This window comes from Arachis ipaensis, chromosome B8, assembly GCF_059453495.1.
Source record: "Arachis ipaensis isolate K30076 ecotype BB chromosome B8, ASM5945349v1, whole genome shotgun sequence".
NCBI lineage: Eukaryota > Viridiplantae > Streptophyta > Magnoliopsida > Fabales > Fabaceae > Arachis > Arachis ipaensis.
In genome coordinates, this window is record NC_142443.1 from 133,093,440 (window position 1) to 133,111,056 (window position 17,617).

Sequence of the window (17,617 nt, forward strand, 5' to 3'; positions counted from 1 at the left end):
GGTTGGTTTTTCCGGGTTTGGACTTGCTTTGGTTCCAGGCCTCAAAAAAGAAAAAAAAGTAACTTAACGTGCCACGTCATTTTCTGTTAGAGTTGTCAATAAGAAAAATAACGGAAAGACTAACGTGACCAGATCCGTTATCTTTCGAGGATAAATTTGATTAATTTATTCTTTCGAAAACGAAAATAGAGATCGAAGTATCTTTCAAAGACCATTTTGACTAGTAACTCGTAAAACAATGATTCTCTTCTAAATATAAATCAGGACACGCACTAAAGGGTGTTTGGACATGTTCCCGTTACTTCTTGTGAGAACATGTGAAAAGTAAAATACCAAATTCACAACTAAGGATAATTCATGCTAACAAATGTACCTAAAAATATTCTCAACACACTAACAGGAAAACTTTGGCTCTTTAGTCTCTCTTTAGCAAATTATTAAACAAACATAAAGCCTAAAAAAACCCAACTTTCTTAATTAACCATTTAAGGTATTACTCTTATTTGTCAATATGATAAATCATTTTTTTTTCTAATTAAAAACGGATAATAATGAGTGGTGAATTAGGTAAAACTTGGTGCAGAGATACATTGAGCAAATCTAAAGATGAGATGAAATGAGAGATGTTCAATCTGAAGAAAATATACATCTCACAATTTCATCTTTAAATTTGCCAACCACATCATAAACCAAGTTCAACTTGATGCATAGTAGTAACATTGTCCTAATAAGTATAGCTCAAAAAGTATCTTAACAAAAATCTAAATAGTACAACAATATTTGAAAGATAATTAGATTTCTTCATCTCATCTGACAAAGACAACTGATGCTTGAATTAATTAGCAGGAAATTTGAGTTCATATGCACCATCTGCCACATGATATGCAACATAGTAACATTGACTTGCAAGAAATATAATGCGGAGAATATAGGATAACAGAGGCAGTGTAGAAAGTAATGCTAGTACTTTACTTGATTTGACTGTCAACAAAGTCAGAATTTGTTTGGAAATCCCAAAATTGTCCCTGGAAGCAAAGCAGTCTCAGTGTTCATCTTTAGAACAGTAATTGTTACAAATGCCGTTTTCAACAGGTGCCTCCAATACATCTGAAATGAACTTAATTAAAGAACAAAGCCCTCCCAAGAAGTTGTGATCAATGGCACCTTTTGCATCCGCCACATGTGCAAAGTCAACAAGTTTAACAACAGCACCTGAACTACTACTTCCTTTCATCAGAGATTCCCTTTCATATACCACGAGGACAGAACAAGAATAGAAATGAAAAATAGTTTGAACCTCAAACCATTTCTTAAGTTCCAGTAGCTGTTCCAAAATTCCAGAAGGTCCACCAAAAACCTTGGACGCAAAAGAACAATCTGGGTGTATGTTATCATTTGAAGCCACGTTGGAAGAAACAAACCTACTCAATACCAATTTGGCGTCGTTGGCAGCTAGGTTTTGAAGAAACTTCCTACCCGGCTGCCAGACCGATGCATCTTTGGAGGAGGTCACTAACTTCAATCCTGATATTCTAAAACCCAATGTCAGACTAGAGGATTCTCTATCCTTTTTTAAACACTTTTCAATGTAGGACTCAGAAGCTTGAGGATCCCAAGTCCTAGAACCAATTTTGATGTCCATTACAGATGGGCTCTGGTAACTGGAGACAACATCTTCCAAAACAAGATGGGGTTGTAAGCCAGAGCCATCAGATGCATTGATAGCCTTAGTACCACGAAAAATGGGGAAGTATCTGCGAATGTTGTCAGGGACCCTGGGATCAGAAGACAGGGAGGTATAAAATGCAATTTCTTTGGAACCACGTTCATCATTTTGAAGAGGCTTATAGAAGTTTCCAGAATCGTCTATTAGGGGGCCAAGGATACCATCTTTGGCTTGATGACCAGCAACTTGGTGCTCTGGGATCTTAAACATTTTCCTGTTGATAATGGTAACAAACCTCAGATACAATCACAAAATATTAACATGCGATTTCTAAACAGCAGTTGTTTTATAAACAAAGTTCTCATTATGGCACAACCCTAGACAATGAGAGTGGGACCAGAAAACCCCACCATCTTAAAAATCCCATAGGGACATGGGGTAGAGTTAGCAACAACAAAGTATTGTTCATTAGGTAGCATGATGATCATTTATATATATAAATAAATAGAAACCATAAACTTGGTAAATCTCAAATTAATCAATATAACAACGTATGAAATGGGCCGACACTTTCCCATCCCATCCCAAGCATGCTAATGCAAGTTTGTCCATCAAAATGACAGAGAACAGAAGCATCAAAATACTGTTTATTGATGCAGTTCACTAGCAAGTGCAATCAGCATCAACGATAGCTAGTATTCAATTATCCTTAATTCCTTAGTCCCAAGATCTTTGAGAATATCAAGGCTGTAATATACAGTTGCCTTGGAAAAAACTAACAAAAATCAAGCTTAGCATAGGGTGCAAGGAAGAGGAAGCAAACATGTACAACTTGGAGGAGAATATATTTGGGAACATGACAAAGTGCTTAAAGCAAATCCTTCTGTTGCTGGGGACTGATAAAAATATTATTCCCCAGATGCTAGAAGTTTGCTTTATCATTTCTGTTTTTGTTTTTGTTCTAGTTTCTCTAGATACTGAGAATAAGAGCACTTGTATTCAGGAACTCCCCTTGAACTGTCTCAATATTTATACAGAGAATAATTTTCATGTATGATAGACATTTAGTTTCTGAAAATAGTCTTCAATGCCTTTAAGAAAGAAGCTTTATTAGAGAAACTAGTTTTCATAGAGGCATTAAAGCATGAAATGCTTGCCATTTTATTATTAAAATGGGAATAAAAAGGGAGGAAACACAGAGAAACACAAAATGAGACATCTTAATATATGTAAATTTGAGAAACATAAAAGAAACAAATATGATTAGAAATGAATAATTGCAGAACACACACACACAATGAGACCTCTTATATATTTTGAGAGGGGGTTGGGGGGGAGGGGGGGGGGGATGCAATAAGATTAGAAACGAAAAACTACAGATAGTACGATTTAGATGCATAGCGAATGGGAAAAAAATTAAAAAGGGTGGAAAAAATATAAAATATACAGAGAAAACAATGTAAAGAGGGGTTCAATATCATCAGCCTTGTTAACAAGTAGACCATGTTAACCATTATCCATACTTTTTTCTTTTTAATATATTCTGGTAGTAAAACTGAGGCAAAGTGAATGTAAGTCACTCACTCACTCTCAAGTAATACTTGATAGAAGCGGGGATTTAAGTCAATAAGTTCCTAATATACATACAAACAAACTCAATCTTACACACAAAGTATCCTTGTAACCATGGTAGTTTAAGGAAACAACATCCAATAAAAAAAGCAAGCCACCATGTACTGGTGTTTGAATCTGATGCACACAAGCCAAGGAGATAACATTACATCAAAACATGAATCAGTGGAAAAGTATATTATTATTATCACAAGTCATGACTCTATTTGAAAATACCAAACTATGCAAGAAGCAAACATCAATGTAAAGCAAATTATGCAGGCAGGCATGTCAAATGTTACTACTGAGGATGATATGATAAAAGAAAAATGAGGCATCACATAGATCCTTCAAAATGAATAACTTCAGAAACAATAAATTTCTAAAACTAACTAGCCTCAAATCTTAAGCAAAACCTTTCTAAAATGTCAGACTTGTTTTTCACTTATTTATTTTGTGATAATCCAACTAATTCATTATATTCTTGTACCAAACTTGTCATAACACAGGAGCTTCACATTGTTTTGGTTACTATTTCTTACTTAAAAAAGATAGAAACATATATCTTTTGGTACACTTAAAAGAAAGAATTTTACTCTATCCATGCATTAGTTAGAACAGACTGCTACATACTAATCGTTCAATTTATCAATTAATAACAAAAATACCGAACAAAAATTTTCTGACAATTTTTTCAATAACCAAACTAATAAATAAATTAGTGGCATCAGAATGAATGAAGAGTGATCTTCAAGTTCTTTCCAAGCTACAGCATTTTCGCTGTAACACCTTTATCACATGGTATTCAGGAAATAAAGATTTCAGGTTTATACAGCATAATATGCAGCACAAGCTTCAATTGTGAAGCACAAAACCCTAATTTTGAAATGTTTCTTTTCTAGCCATCCTTTGAGCTTATACATAAGATTCGTTAATTAAAATCTTCCCAGAAGAAACCACAAAAACACATTAATCTTTCTCCTTTTCTGTTAGAAACCCACATTAGGGAAAGTATATAGACAAAACTCACCTTAAAATTAAGAGAGACAGATCCCCAAGTGACTATCTCTGTGAATTTTAGAAAAAATCTAAGCAGAAATCTGCAAATAAATAAATAAATAAACAAACACACTGAAATCAGCTTACCAGAAAATAAAAAATAGAAAGTTTCAAAACCTGAGCTACTTAACCCAATTACCTGAATCAGAAGGCTCTTTAGCACATTGCCTTAGAAGATTTGTTGACGGAGGTTGCAATGTTGAATACTTCTCTTCGTTGAAAACACAAAAGCGGATCATAGTTAATGATTGTATCGTATTGCTATCATTTATCAAGTAACAAGCATTTGAATCTAAGATCATAGTCCAATATGCAGCGATTTATAAAGTTAGGAGCTACATGCATTTTGTTTTTCCTTTTCTTCTTTTTCGATTATTTTCTGATTTACGCGTAGAAATGCAAGAAAAAACAATGCTAGTAATGAGTGCCTGAATGTTAATGCAAAAAGAGAAAAAGAAAGATCGCAGAGGTAATGAAGATTAAGTAGAAAGTGATTACGGCGAAAATTGCAGAGGGAGAAAGTCCTCCGTCATAGAGAAACTAAGAATGAGAATGACAACGTGACTGTGAAAGGTGCGAGATGCGTCGGTATAAAGCCAAAAGCCGAAAACACGCCAAGGGCAAAATGGGGATTTCACGCATCAACCTTTTGTTATTTGGTCTGAGTCAAACGTTTGACTCTCAATTTTATAATTTAGAATATGAACACCACTCTTTTGCTTTGCGTCGCAAAAAGAGAGAGAACCTCAACGGTCAACAACTGTTGCGTAGAAAAAAGAAAAGTGTTAGTTGAATTGAGATGGAGGATATCGAGGGGAACACACATGTCTGTATGCCAAATTCCATTTTAATTTAAAGCCTTTCCGTCAAGATTAGCAACCAATTGACAAGTAATAATGGTTCTCCTGAAACAGAGGCTGATGGGTTGCTGGCAACACTCAACGACGACGAGCTGGTGGTCGGCGGCGGCAACGGGCTGGTGGCAAGGAGGTGAGAGAAACAGAGAGACCCGGAGATCCGGTGAGAGACGACGCGACGGTGAGAGCTTCCAAACCCGAAGCCGTGAGTGGTGGTGAGTGCTTCCAAAGAAACACTTTACTTCATAATAATTTGAGAGAATACCCAATCCGCCCTCTTCCAATTTTTTTTTTGGTGACTCGATTTTTTTTGGTGACTTGCCCTCTTCCATTTTTGTGAGTAATTACTAATTACCCAAATAATTAGTCTCCAAAATTTTAAAATCGAACATTTTAGTTTCTAAGAGAAACTAATACACAAATTAATTTTTAAGATTTTACTCCAGTAGATAAGTCAGTCCCAATTCATTTTTCAGCAAAATAATTACCCAAATCAATATCTAAAGATTTTAAAAATAGACATTTTAGTCCTCAAAAAAAATTAATGTACAAATCAATTCTCAACGTTTTTTTCTATTAGACATAACAGTCCTCCGTCTAAAAATAAAATAAAATAAAATAATAATAATAATTATTAACCATACAATAATACGGTACTATATTTTTTTGTATTTTTTAGACAAAAATAATAATAAATTTATTCATCAGATTCTCATATATATATATTCACTCAATAATAATAATAATAAAATTATTAGAGATTATTTTACAAAAAATACCATTTGATATTTTTGTATTTAATATAATTAAAAAATATGCTATGTAAAAAAAATATGTTTATATTAAAAAATATGTATTAAAAAAAATATTTTAATTTGAATTTATATTAAATACAATATTTTTTTAATACAAACATATTTTTTAAAATAGTATATCTTTTAATTATATTAAATACAAAAAATATCAAATGATTTTAATCTTAAATTTTTTAAAATAATCTCTAATAATTTTATTAATTATTATTATTATTATTATTATTATTATTATTATTATTATTGAGTGACTATATATATATAATGAATAAATTTATTATTATTTTTATCTAAAAAATACAAAAAATTATGGTACAATATTATTCTATAATAATAATAATAATAATAATAATAATAATAATAATAATAATAATAATAATAATCAATAAAATTATTAGAGATTCTTTTACAAAAAATTCAAGGTTGAAATCATTTAATATTTTTGTATTTAATATAATCAAAAATGTACTATTTTAAAAAATATATTTGTATTAAAAAAATATGTATTTAATATAAATCCAAATTAAAATATTTTCTTTTAATTCATATTTTTTAATACAAATATATATTTTTTTTAAATAGGACATCTTTTGATTATATTAAATACAAAAATATCAAATAGTACCTTGAATTTCTTGTAAAATAATCTCTAATAATTTTATTATTATTATTATTATTATTATTATTATTATTATTATTATTATTATTATTATTATTAGGGGTGGTAAAACGGGTTGAACACGTCGGGCCGATCCGCTAAACCCGCTAAAAAGGCGGTCGGACTAGGAATTGGAGCCCGCCAAATTAAAAAAATCCACCAAACCCGCACCGCCAAATTGGCGGATTTTGGTGGCCGGGCCGAAGATTTTTATTTTTCTTTTTTTTATTAAATAAAAGAGTTATTACTGTTATAAAATTAATAATTATAGAATTTTCAAACACTTTTTTTTGTTTTTATTTTTATTCTTCTTTTAGTTATTAACTTTATTTATTTTATTTTACAATTTCGTATGTTTTCTCAAATTATGTGACTTATTTTTTAAAATAAAGATGATTCTATTGACAAATATTATTTTGAACAATTTTATTGAAATTAAAAATTGAAAAAAATATAGTGAAAAAAAATTATATTATAATTTGACTATTTTGTATTTGTATTTAATTTTTTAATTATTTTTTGTTAATTTTAATGAATTTTATTTTTCAAAAAAAAAAGAGTCAAGCAGGCTAGCCCGCCGACCCGCCAATCCGCCATAAAGTGGGGCGGACTAGCATTTTGAACTCATCTTAGTTGGTGGGGCGGGCCGATCCGCCCCGCTTATAGGGCGGACCTAGGCAGGGTGGGGAGGGTTGGGGCGGGCCGGCCCACTTTGCCACCCCTTATTATTATTATTATTATTATTATTATTATTATTATTATTATTATTATTATTATTGAGTGAATATATATATATAAGAATTTAATGAATAAATTTATCATTATTTTTGTCCAAAAAATACAAAAAACATAGTACAATATTATTGTACAATTAATAATAATAATTTTATTTTATTTTATTTTTAGACGGAGGACTATTATGTCTAACAGAGAGAAACGTTGGAGATTGATTTGTACATTAGTTTTTCTTGGGGACTAAAATGTCTGTTTTTAAAATCGTTGGGGACTGATCTGGATAATTATTCTACCGAAAAATGAACTGTGGACTGATTTGTCTGCTGGAGTAAAACCTTGGGGATTGATCTGTGTATTAATTTTTCTTGGAGACTAGAATGTCCGATTCTAAAATCCTTGGGGACTGATTTGGGTAATTACTCAATTTTTTTTAATGATTACAAGACTTTTAAAAAAAAATTATTTTTGGCTTTTGATATTTAATTTTATAAGATTGATTAATTTCTGTATCAATGATCTCTTTTTAAAATATATTTATATGACACATTAATTATTAATATATTTTTTATTTAATTTTTAAAAATAAAAATAATTTAAAAATTATTAATATTTTTTAGTTTACTTTCACATAATAAATTTAATTAATGTATTTAAAAAATGTAATGAAAAAAAAAAAACTAAACGGCATTAATAATCATTTTTAAAAAACAATGAAATTCTTAACAAAAAAAAAATTGTTAATTCTAATTCTTAATAAATAAATCAACAGTTTAATATGTCATGTAGGATTATTCCATTAATACCAATAGAAAATATTGACAAAAAATCAGTCTCATACAAATAAAAATCAAAGATAAAAAAAATATTTTTGTTGAGAATTTGATTATCTTTTAAAATAATTATCAGGCCTCTTTTTTCTCCAATAATTCATAATATGTATTTTTTTTTCACTTAATACTCAATAGTTGATTTGGATCTTCTAAATTTTGAATTTTTACTTTAGATGGTAAAGTATAATCTCTTACCTTTAAATGATTTCTCTCTCATATTTTTTCTTAGTCCCACCTATAAAATAAATAATGAGACATCACACTTTACCTTCTAAAATAAAATTTAAAATTTAGAAGATCTAAATCCCTGATAGTGGTAAGATGGGCATCTCCTATGCCATGGCAGTGGCCAATGGGAGCGCACGTGAGGAAGGAACACTGGAACAGGGGTGTGCATGAACAGGCCGTTGGATTGATTACTTGATTGGATTCGGATCCATTTTTAATATTTTATTAGATCTATTTTAAGAATAATTCGACTCTAAATCAATCTGAAATAAGTTAAGATATATGGAATCAATATTTATATAAAATATAGAGTATATACCTATTTTGGTCCTCAAAGAATTTTATAGCAGACACTTTAGTCCCTAACTAAAATTAATTACTCGATTAGTCTCTAACAATTAACTTCGTCAGTCACTTAGGCTGCGTTTGGTTCATGTATAGACTGAGACATAGACACAAATATATAAACATTGAAGACAGACACAATGAGACTAACAATTAACTCTGTCAGTCACTTAGGCTGCGTTTGGTTCATGTATAGATTGAGACATAGACACAAATATATAGACATTGAAGACATAGACACAATGAGACACAAAATTTTTAAGTTGTTTGGTAATTAAATACAGAGACACAACAATGAATTACAATCATATAAAAATTTCAATATTACCCTTATCACAAATACCACCATCCTATTTTTTTTTCCATTACTATCTAAACTACCACCACCACCACTTCTCTATTACCATTAATAACTCTTAAATTAATCAAAAAATTTAATCAAAATAGAACAACACAGATATAATAAATATTAATCAAAATTCAATTAAATAAAAAATTAAATATATAATTTTTTCTGAAAAAAAAAAAGAAAATCAAGGGAGGAGATGAAGTTGAAAACAGGGGTGGAAATAGAAAGACAGATCTAACAGGGTGCAAAGGTTGAAGCATTTTTTGCAGAGGTAGCACACTGATTCTGGCTGAAGTGGCTGCATCGGCAGTTCTGCAATTCCAAAAAGTAGCAGTGGTGATTTTGGCAACGCTAACGACAATGGTAGTTCAGGCATAGGCGAAGAGAAGAGTTCTGCGATTCTAGGAGAGGAGCGGTAGCAGATCTTGAAAAGACACGAATAGTTCGATTTGTTAAACTGGGAGAGGAAGCAGTGGCAACTATGATAGAGGCAGTGGTAGGATGGTAGCGATGGCTTTGCGATTTTGAGAGAGGCAGCGGCAGCTGTTCCGGTAGAGGAGGCGGCAACGGTTTTGGAGGAGGAGCGGCAACGATTTGGCAGATGAGCGAGAATAATTCTTGTAGAGGCATAGATTCAGAAAGATGAAATGGTTTGGAAGAGAAGAAAGATGAAGAAGATGACGGTGTAGAAGTGAGAAAGGGATAAAGTAAGGAAGAAGGTAGATTTAGAAATTTTCTAAATTGACTAAGGATAAAATTGTCCAACATTTTATTATGAATCTGTGTCCACCTTTAAAAATCCGTGTCTCATACTTTTGAAGAGACACAAATTACATGTCTCTAGTGTGTAAGTGTGTGTAACTGTGTCCTTCATAAACTTATGTCTTATAAAATAGACGCGGTACGCGTACCACCGTGTCCATGTCATTGGTAGACAAGGACAGCAAACAAATGCTGCCTTAGGTCCTTTATTCTGTCAACTCTAACGGAGGACAAAATAGTCCCTGACAACTCTAATAGGGGACAAAATGGTCCCTAATCTCATTTGTTCGGAAACGACACTGTTCGCTCCCAATTTCCATCATATCTCGCATAACACTAACAGTCTAACATTGTAACTTCAAGCTACACAATGCATACTCTATAACTTTAATGTTCATAAGGAAAAAAATCCTCAACTTATTCTCAACCAATTCATACTCAGGAAACTAGTGACTATGTCTCTCAACTACTTATCGTCTTCGATGGATCCTATGAATCTAGACAGCAAGTCTGATTTGTTAAGACTCGTCGTCGTTGTTGTCATATCCCTCCTCCTCTGCTCTATCATCTCCATGACACCACATTATCCACCACTCTGATCGCTTCCTTCAGCTTCTTCTTCGAACCAATGTTCAGTAATCGCTTTAGTTTTCATATGAGCGGCAACGGCGACATTGCTCGTTCTACTGATAGCTTAGATGCGAGGTTGAAGCTGTCTGCCAACTTGGACTCTGGGAAAGAAGGAATGAAGCACTCGGTATCTATTTCAAATGAGAATTTGCATATGATGTCGAAGGAGAATCTTCTCATGATGTCCTAATGTCCAACAATCTATATTACTTGCCGGAGAGTGGAGAAAGGCGTGCCCTTGGGGTAGTTGTGGAACTTGGTCTTGAGGATGTCGTGGACGTTGTCGGGGTTGGAGGTGATGTTATCGAAGACGTGGAAGTAGATGCTTCTGGTGGGTGAAGTGCAAAGGAGGTGGATGTACCAGTCACAAAGATTTAGGAAGCGTGTTGTCCATGACATGTTGAGGTAGGTGCGACACGTGTGGTAATTACACCATGGCTTAATCTTGGAGCTAAAGAGGGGGAAGAAAAAGATGGAAAAAAAGATTGTGAAGGTGAAGAAGGAGAGTATGAATATTAGGATTATGCGAGATATGATAAAAATTAGGGAAGAACAGTGTCGTTTTCGAATAAAGGATCAGGGATCATGGATCATTTTGTCCCCTGTTAGAGTTGTCAAGGATCATTTTGTCTTCTGTTAGAGTTGACGGAGTCAAGGACCTAAGTGACTGACAGAATTAATTATTAGGGACCAATCGAATAATTAATTTTAGTTGGGGACTAAAGTGTCTGGTTTAAAATTCTTTGAAGACCAAAATAGGTATATACTCTAAAATATAATTAGTACATATTTTTGAAAATTTATGTACTAAATAAAACATAATTTTTAAAACTTAAATTTAATAAATATTATATAAATGTATGTAAAAAATAAATTATTTTAAAAATAAAATGATATTTATAATATAAAACATTAATTAAAAATAAAAAAACATATATAAAATCTATATTTTAGTTTTAGAATATAACTTCTGGTCGACTTCAGTCAACTCGAAGCATAGTTTAAATTCAATACGGAAATGACACCAAATTAAAAATGAGAAACTCAAATTAATTTCGGTTGATCAAGTGATTAATTCACTTATTTGTTTAAACAAATGTCCATTACTAAACAAATGTCCATTACTCAAATCTTGCTTTGTATATATAACAATTATTTGACAAACAACAAATTCTTAAATTAAATTATGATACGAGACCAATTTGTCTTTAACCGGCCGGTTCAGACGGTACAAAACAAAAAAAATTGACAAATTTAAATCCGATAAAATATACTTTCGTTAAAATGGTAAGCAACTCAATATCACTTAAGTAACGTCCAAAATTTATACAGATCTGACTATTTACATATACACAATCACATTACTGGTACTTTATATGTAAAGAAATATAATCTTCCAAATGCTGCATTTATTACAGTAAATTGATGTTTAGAATCTACTTGCAAACATTAGAACTCATGGTATCAACACAATAGAACCTGAGGTCTTCCTACTCTCAATGTCTTCATGCGCTTTTGCTGCCTCAGACAAAGGGTAAGTATGGTTAACCCGCACCTTCAAGACACCGGAAGAAACCTTGGCGAACACCTCTGCGGCAGCCTCCAATAGCTCGTCACGAGTAACGACGTAATGCATTAGGGTGGGCCTTGTCAAGAACGGTGCTTTTGTAGCCAGGGAAGCCAATGGAACTGGATCAGGTCTACCTGATGACTGCCCAAAACTTATCATGTAACCTCTAAGCTTCAAGCATTCTAAAGATCCCTGGTTTATAGTATCGGAAAGTTTAGTCATTTACATGCTGATTAAAGAACAAAAAATCAAGAGTTGATTATAAAATTATGTACCAAACAAATAATTTATAATGTAAATGTTCATTATTTATTGTACTGTACTTAACATTATATAGTGGTTAAATGTGGAAAATTCTTAATGAATTTAATGTAATCAGTCGTGAAATATAATTATGAATCCATACCTAAATTAGAAATAAGGTGGCTTTCATCAATATGATCTTGGAATTTATTTGAAGATTTGGCATAATAATCACTACATACTTGATATCTAGGATCTCCTTGTTATTTGTTAAATTTAAAAAAATAAAAATAAAAATGGATGATTTGATGCATTAATCTACTGCCATTTCTGGATAATCAATGATCAAAAAAGAAAGAATACAAAGTAATAAACTCCTAATGAAATTAATGGCTTTGATCGTTTTCGTTTGTCACTGTCACTTTGTGGTACATCCTTGGATCCTTGGATACAAAATCCAAGGATGTACAAGGAGGGAAAAAAAAAGAAGAGAGGGAAGGATTGCAATATAACGTAATTCTATCTCTCTCGTACTCAACCATCTAATTTTGAAATTTCAATATAGCACAGAATAGGTTTACCTGAAATGTATCTTTTCCTACAGAATCATAGACTACTTCAACTCCGTTGCCTGATGTTATCTCGTTGACACGAGCAACAAAATCCTCTTCTGTATAGATTATAACATGATGACAACCATCCTCCCTAGCTTGGGCCGCTTTCACTTTATTGGATACGGTTCCAATAACAGTTGCACCGAGAGCATTAGCCCACTGGCATAACAAAGATCCAACTCCACCAGCTGCTGCATGAACGAGAATCGTGTGACCAGGCTCTACCTGTAAACTGATTTATATTAGTCTGTGTTTATCACCATGCTGAAGCAAAATTAAAAATGTGTTGGTTTTAGGATGAAGCTTGATTTTAGTACTTAATAGATAACATAGTCAGCTATCATATTCCCTCTAGTTTTCAAGACTGCATATGCCTCCATTACTTTATTTGAAGAACATTACACTAACTCCCTTATTCATAAAATCATTTCTTTTAAGAATAAAAAAAATATATAAAATGACTACATTAACTTATTTATTCTATTTCTATTTTTCTAATATGAAAACAAACAAGATTTCCTTCAGATGTAATGACAACCCGATATAGAAACACACCTTGAAACAATGTCGAATCAGAAAAAGAGTTGTCATGCCCTTTGACATGACGGATGCCCCAATAGCTGGGTCAATTGAAGGAGGGATAGGGACTACTTTTTCTGCAGGTAGAATTTGCTCTTCAGCATACGAGCCTAACGGTCGAGCTGCATAACCTACCAGATCTCCAACCTTTGCACTAGTGACTCCAGCACCGACAGCTACGACAACCCCAACAGCCTCCACACCTGCCACATTAAATAGGAAAATGATGCCTCGGAGTTCAACACAGCTTTCAGTTAAATGTTGGAAATTAGAAACTTATCATAAATGCATATATTGCTATTGAAATTCTTTAGCTCCAAAAACAGATTGGAGGAGAAAGAGTAGTTAATGATTTCAAATTGGATAGTTGGTAAATGTAATGTCGCGCTAAAACAAAAGCACCCCAAAAGTAGTCATCCTGCTGGGTTCGACGGCTTCAATTTTGGTATTATTATTAAAAGTCAATTTATAAATAAAAGAATATTTGATAGGACAAAATACAGAACACGGAATGACCATCACTGTCCATGCAGGAGAGGAGGTTCATGTGTTTTTTCCCTTTTTCTTTTCACTATTTTAGTGATAAGCTCAATAGAAAAGTAAAAGAAAATAAGCACAGGGAACAATTGAGTAACATATATGTGACAAGCTAGTTATATGGCTGTATTTATAATACAATCATATTAGTAAATCCCCTAGAAGAATAACACTAACCATATCAACTCAAAGAGTTTATGGTTAGAAAGATTCAGCCATGAGGGTTTTTCCAAAATGTATAGACTCGGCATTCCCAAATTGCTTAGACCTAATAGAGTGTATAGTAGTGTTAGCATAGACTTGCTTGTACAGGATTCTATAGCATTAGTGTATGGTATCCAGAATCAACATCCAGCATTGGACAGGAAGTGTTCAAAATCCTTAGCCTTCTGACAAGGGAACAAACCACAGCATAGTAGACCAAGAATTTAAGGATTAAGTTTTGTTTTTCCTTTCTTTCTGTTGTCAATGGGTAACTCACTTTTTAACCTTAAAAGGGAACGAAAGTGAGGGAAAAAAAAAAAAAAAAGAGAGAACATAAAGACCCAACCTAGAACAGAAGGAACCTAAAGAAACCCACAAAACAAAACCTCCAACACTCACCATCATTACAACAATGTTTACCAATACCTCAAAAAACACAGTACTAGAAAATATCATAATAAAAAGTTAAAAACCTGCTAGAATCATGCCACCACCTACAAATAACAAGCCTCCAACAAAAAAGCCCATTTAGCAAAACACGCTTATATATCACTCAGCACTCAAATGCAAATAACTCCAATATATAGCAAGAGTCCTCGCTTGATTGAATTCATTATTATAGAATATTTTTCATTCCGTAAAACATGCTCGTTAGAAAATTTGTCATTGAAGATGTGTGCATTGCGCTACAACAGAAAAAATATCACCACATAGAATAATTTGGTAGAAGTAAATCAAATTAACTAACCCGGAGTATAGGGGAAAGAAGGGGCTTCATAAACTCCTGTGCGAAAGTAGACATCAACAAAGTTAACCCCAATTGCTTTGTGTTTCACATGAACCTCACCTTCTTTAAGCTCTCCAATTTCCACATCCTCCCACTTCAGAACCTGTCATCAATCGGTAACAACAAAAGTACTTAACAGAACCATGAAACAAACCTCAGAAGCACCATCCTAATCTTCAATAATTCAACAATTCATAATCAAGATTAAATATGACGAATTTCAATCTATTTGTGCATGATTTGCATTAAGGAATCATAGAAACAAAAAGCATCACTTTTTTGAGAGCGAGTTTGAGATAATGATATAAGCATCCTGTGGTCAACTGTTTGCCCTTAAGTGGATGATTCATGGCAAAGGGATTGGTCAATGTGTTCGGCCATGGATACCCATGGAAACCACTCGACAAGAAAACAAACAAACACAATATATGCTTTGATATGATATATTAAGACCATCTTTGGGAACCTATAAAATAGTTAAAAAATTTCTTATAAGTGTATATAATATTTTGAAGCTTATGATTATAAGCAAAAGCAAATTATACTACTTAGAATCAGCTTCTTCATACATTTCAAACACAATAGTTATCATAAAATCACTTGTCATCCCAAACATAAATTGACTGTCACATAATCGATTATTATAAAAGCGTGATCATACAAATAAGAATTATCCAAATAAGTTTAATTTTTCAGTGTTACCAATCACACCCTAAAATTGAGTAAACCTAACTAAACTGCAAGACTTAGATTTAACCTACTTGATTGAGCTGATTCTAAACCAAAGGACGCATGTTCATAGTCGATAATCATAATTCATAAATCATAATGTCATTATTTAAAAAGTAACTGAAGATAATAATTGTATCATGAGATTTTAAGTAATAAAATGAGTTAATGATTGTAAAGTAGATAAAATGAAAACAAGAATTAAGAGAGAGAGACCTGAGGGGCACCAATTTGATGAACTCTGATAGCTTTGACCATGTTAATTTGATGATGAGAACGAAGCTAGAGGTTGTTGTGAGAGAGTTCATTGATGGAGTGTGTGTTATTTTTCTTTTGACCATTTGTGGTTCAGAGTCTCTGTTGAGTGTTGATGGCAAATTCAAAGTTGAAAGGGAGTGAAAGTGAAGCGTTGTTGCCTGTTGGCAAATGACGAGGGTACATGCAACAACCTTCTTTCTGTACGGCTACAAAAGAAGTTCTTGCAGAAGCGGAAGGTAAAGGAAATATCTCAACTTCTCAACTTCTGGAATTTAAATTAATTTATTTTGTTAGCACTAAAGTTTATTTATCGGATATTTCAATCAGTTTGCTTCTAGTCAATGGGTTGACCGGATTCAAACTCTCACATTTGTTGTGAACAATTGAAATGATTACTTAATCAACCCAACTTAATTGGAGAAAAAAAGTTTAAATTAATATCAGTTCTCTTTATTATTTATATATCTTAGTTGTGTCATAATAATTAAAATAAATAAATAAAATTACGCACCAAAGATTTATAAATACAAAAGTATATTTTAAAGATTTTTTTTATAAACAAAATTATTACACTATTAATAAAGATTTGATATTTACGATTTTCTGTGTACATTTTTATCGATTGAAAATAATTTTTGAGATATTACTTTGATTGATATTTATTAATCTAAATATATATTTTTGTCTATTCTAAATTCTTTCATATGTATTTTGGTTTACAATAACGCTCAACATCCATATAAAAAACTTATCCAAGTCATCCAAACACTTTTTCTTTAACACGTCTTCTCCCTCTCCCAAAATTACGTGAAATATACGCGCGTCCCCCTCTCTCTCCTATCAACGTAACAGATTTACGTAAATTTTTTCTTCAACGTAAACATTCCTCTTCTTCTTCTCTTCTTCAACGTTAACGATTTGCATTGTAAGTTTCAGATCTGCAATTGTTGCTTATCGTTCTTTTTCTTTTTTCTTCTCTTCTGCTTGTTGTTCTTCTCTGTTGCTCGTCCTTCTTCTTCTTATTCTTCTTCTTTTTCTTCTTCGATTTTGTGGATTTATCTTTTTCGTTTTCAGATTTCAATATTCTATCAAAACAATGAATGATTCAACTTCAAATCAGTTGAATGAGAGCGTTTTAGATTATTCTTCTGAAATGAACCAAGCAGACAAGGTTCGGATTTTTTTTTAATCGAATTGAATGGAATGCAATTGCTAAATTAAATTGAATGTACGCATGTATTCTGAATTGAATTAAATTGATAATCTCTCAATTGTAGACACAGGTGTTTTGAATTTATATAATGGATAATGTTTCGTTCAATTAGTACTATACAATTGTTTCACCATAATAACGTGTTCGGTTCATTCCGCAGAAAGTTGTTTGAATTTGATTTTATATAATGGATAATGTTTCGTTCATTTAACACTATACAATTGTTTCACCTTAATAATGTGTTCGGTTCATTATGCAGAAAACTGTTTGAATTTGAATTTATATAATGGATAATGTTCCATTCATTTAGTACTATACCATTATTTCACCATAATAACATG

At 32.2% G+C, this 17,617-nt stretch overlaps 2 protein-coding genes across 4 annotated transcripts; both read right to left on the reverse strand.

Moving 5' to 3' along the window:
* Positions 1–779: 779 nt before the first annotated feature.
* Positions 780–5,400, reverse strand: LOC107612848 (inositol polyphosphate multikinase beta). 3 transcript variants are annotated; one of them, XM_016314604.3, is made up of 4 exons: positions 4,835–5,400; positions 4,476–4,542; positions 4,308–4,377; positions 780–1,940 (listed from the first exon to the last, which is right to left on the reverse strand). In XM_016314604.3, the coding sequence occupies exon 4, from the start codon at positions 1,934–1,936 to the stop codon at positions 1,043–1,045; it is 894 nt and encodes a 297-aa protein (XP_016170090.1). In that variant the 5' UTR covers positions 1,937–1,940; positions 4,308–4,377; positions 4,476–4,542; positions 4,835–5,400; the 3' UTR covers positions 780–1,042. The 3 variants fall into 3 exon arrangements, with proteins under 3 accessions (XP_016170090.1, XP_016170091.1, XP_088352220.1); XM_016314605.3 differs by having other exon boundaries at positions 4,476–4,547; positions 4,835–4,901; XM_088496094.1 differs by lacking the exons at positions 4,476–4,542; positions 4,835–5,400 and having other exon boundaries at positions 780–3,320; positions 3,374–4,377.
* A 6,401-nt stretch (positions 5,401–11,801) lies between these two features.
* LOC107612846 (uncharacterized) lies at positions 11,802–16,342 on the reverse strand. Its single transcript, XM_016314601.3, has 5 exons — positions 16,022–16,342; positions 15,038–15,179; positions 13,525–13,751; positions 12,937–13,194; positions 11,802–12,304 (listed from the first exon to the last, which is right to left on the reverse strand). The coding sequence occupies exons 1-5, from the start codon at positions 16,061–16,063 to the stop codon at positions 11,999–12,001; spliced, it is 975 nt and encodes a 324-aa protein (XP_016170087.1). The 5' UTR covers positions 16,064–16,342; the 3' UTR covers positions 11,802–11,998.
* Between the last annotated feature and the right edge of the window lie 1,275 nt (positions 16,343–17,617).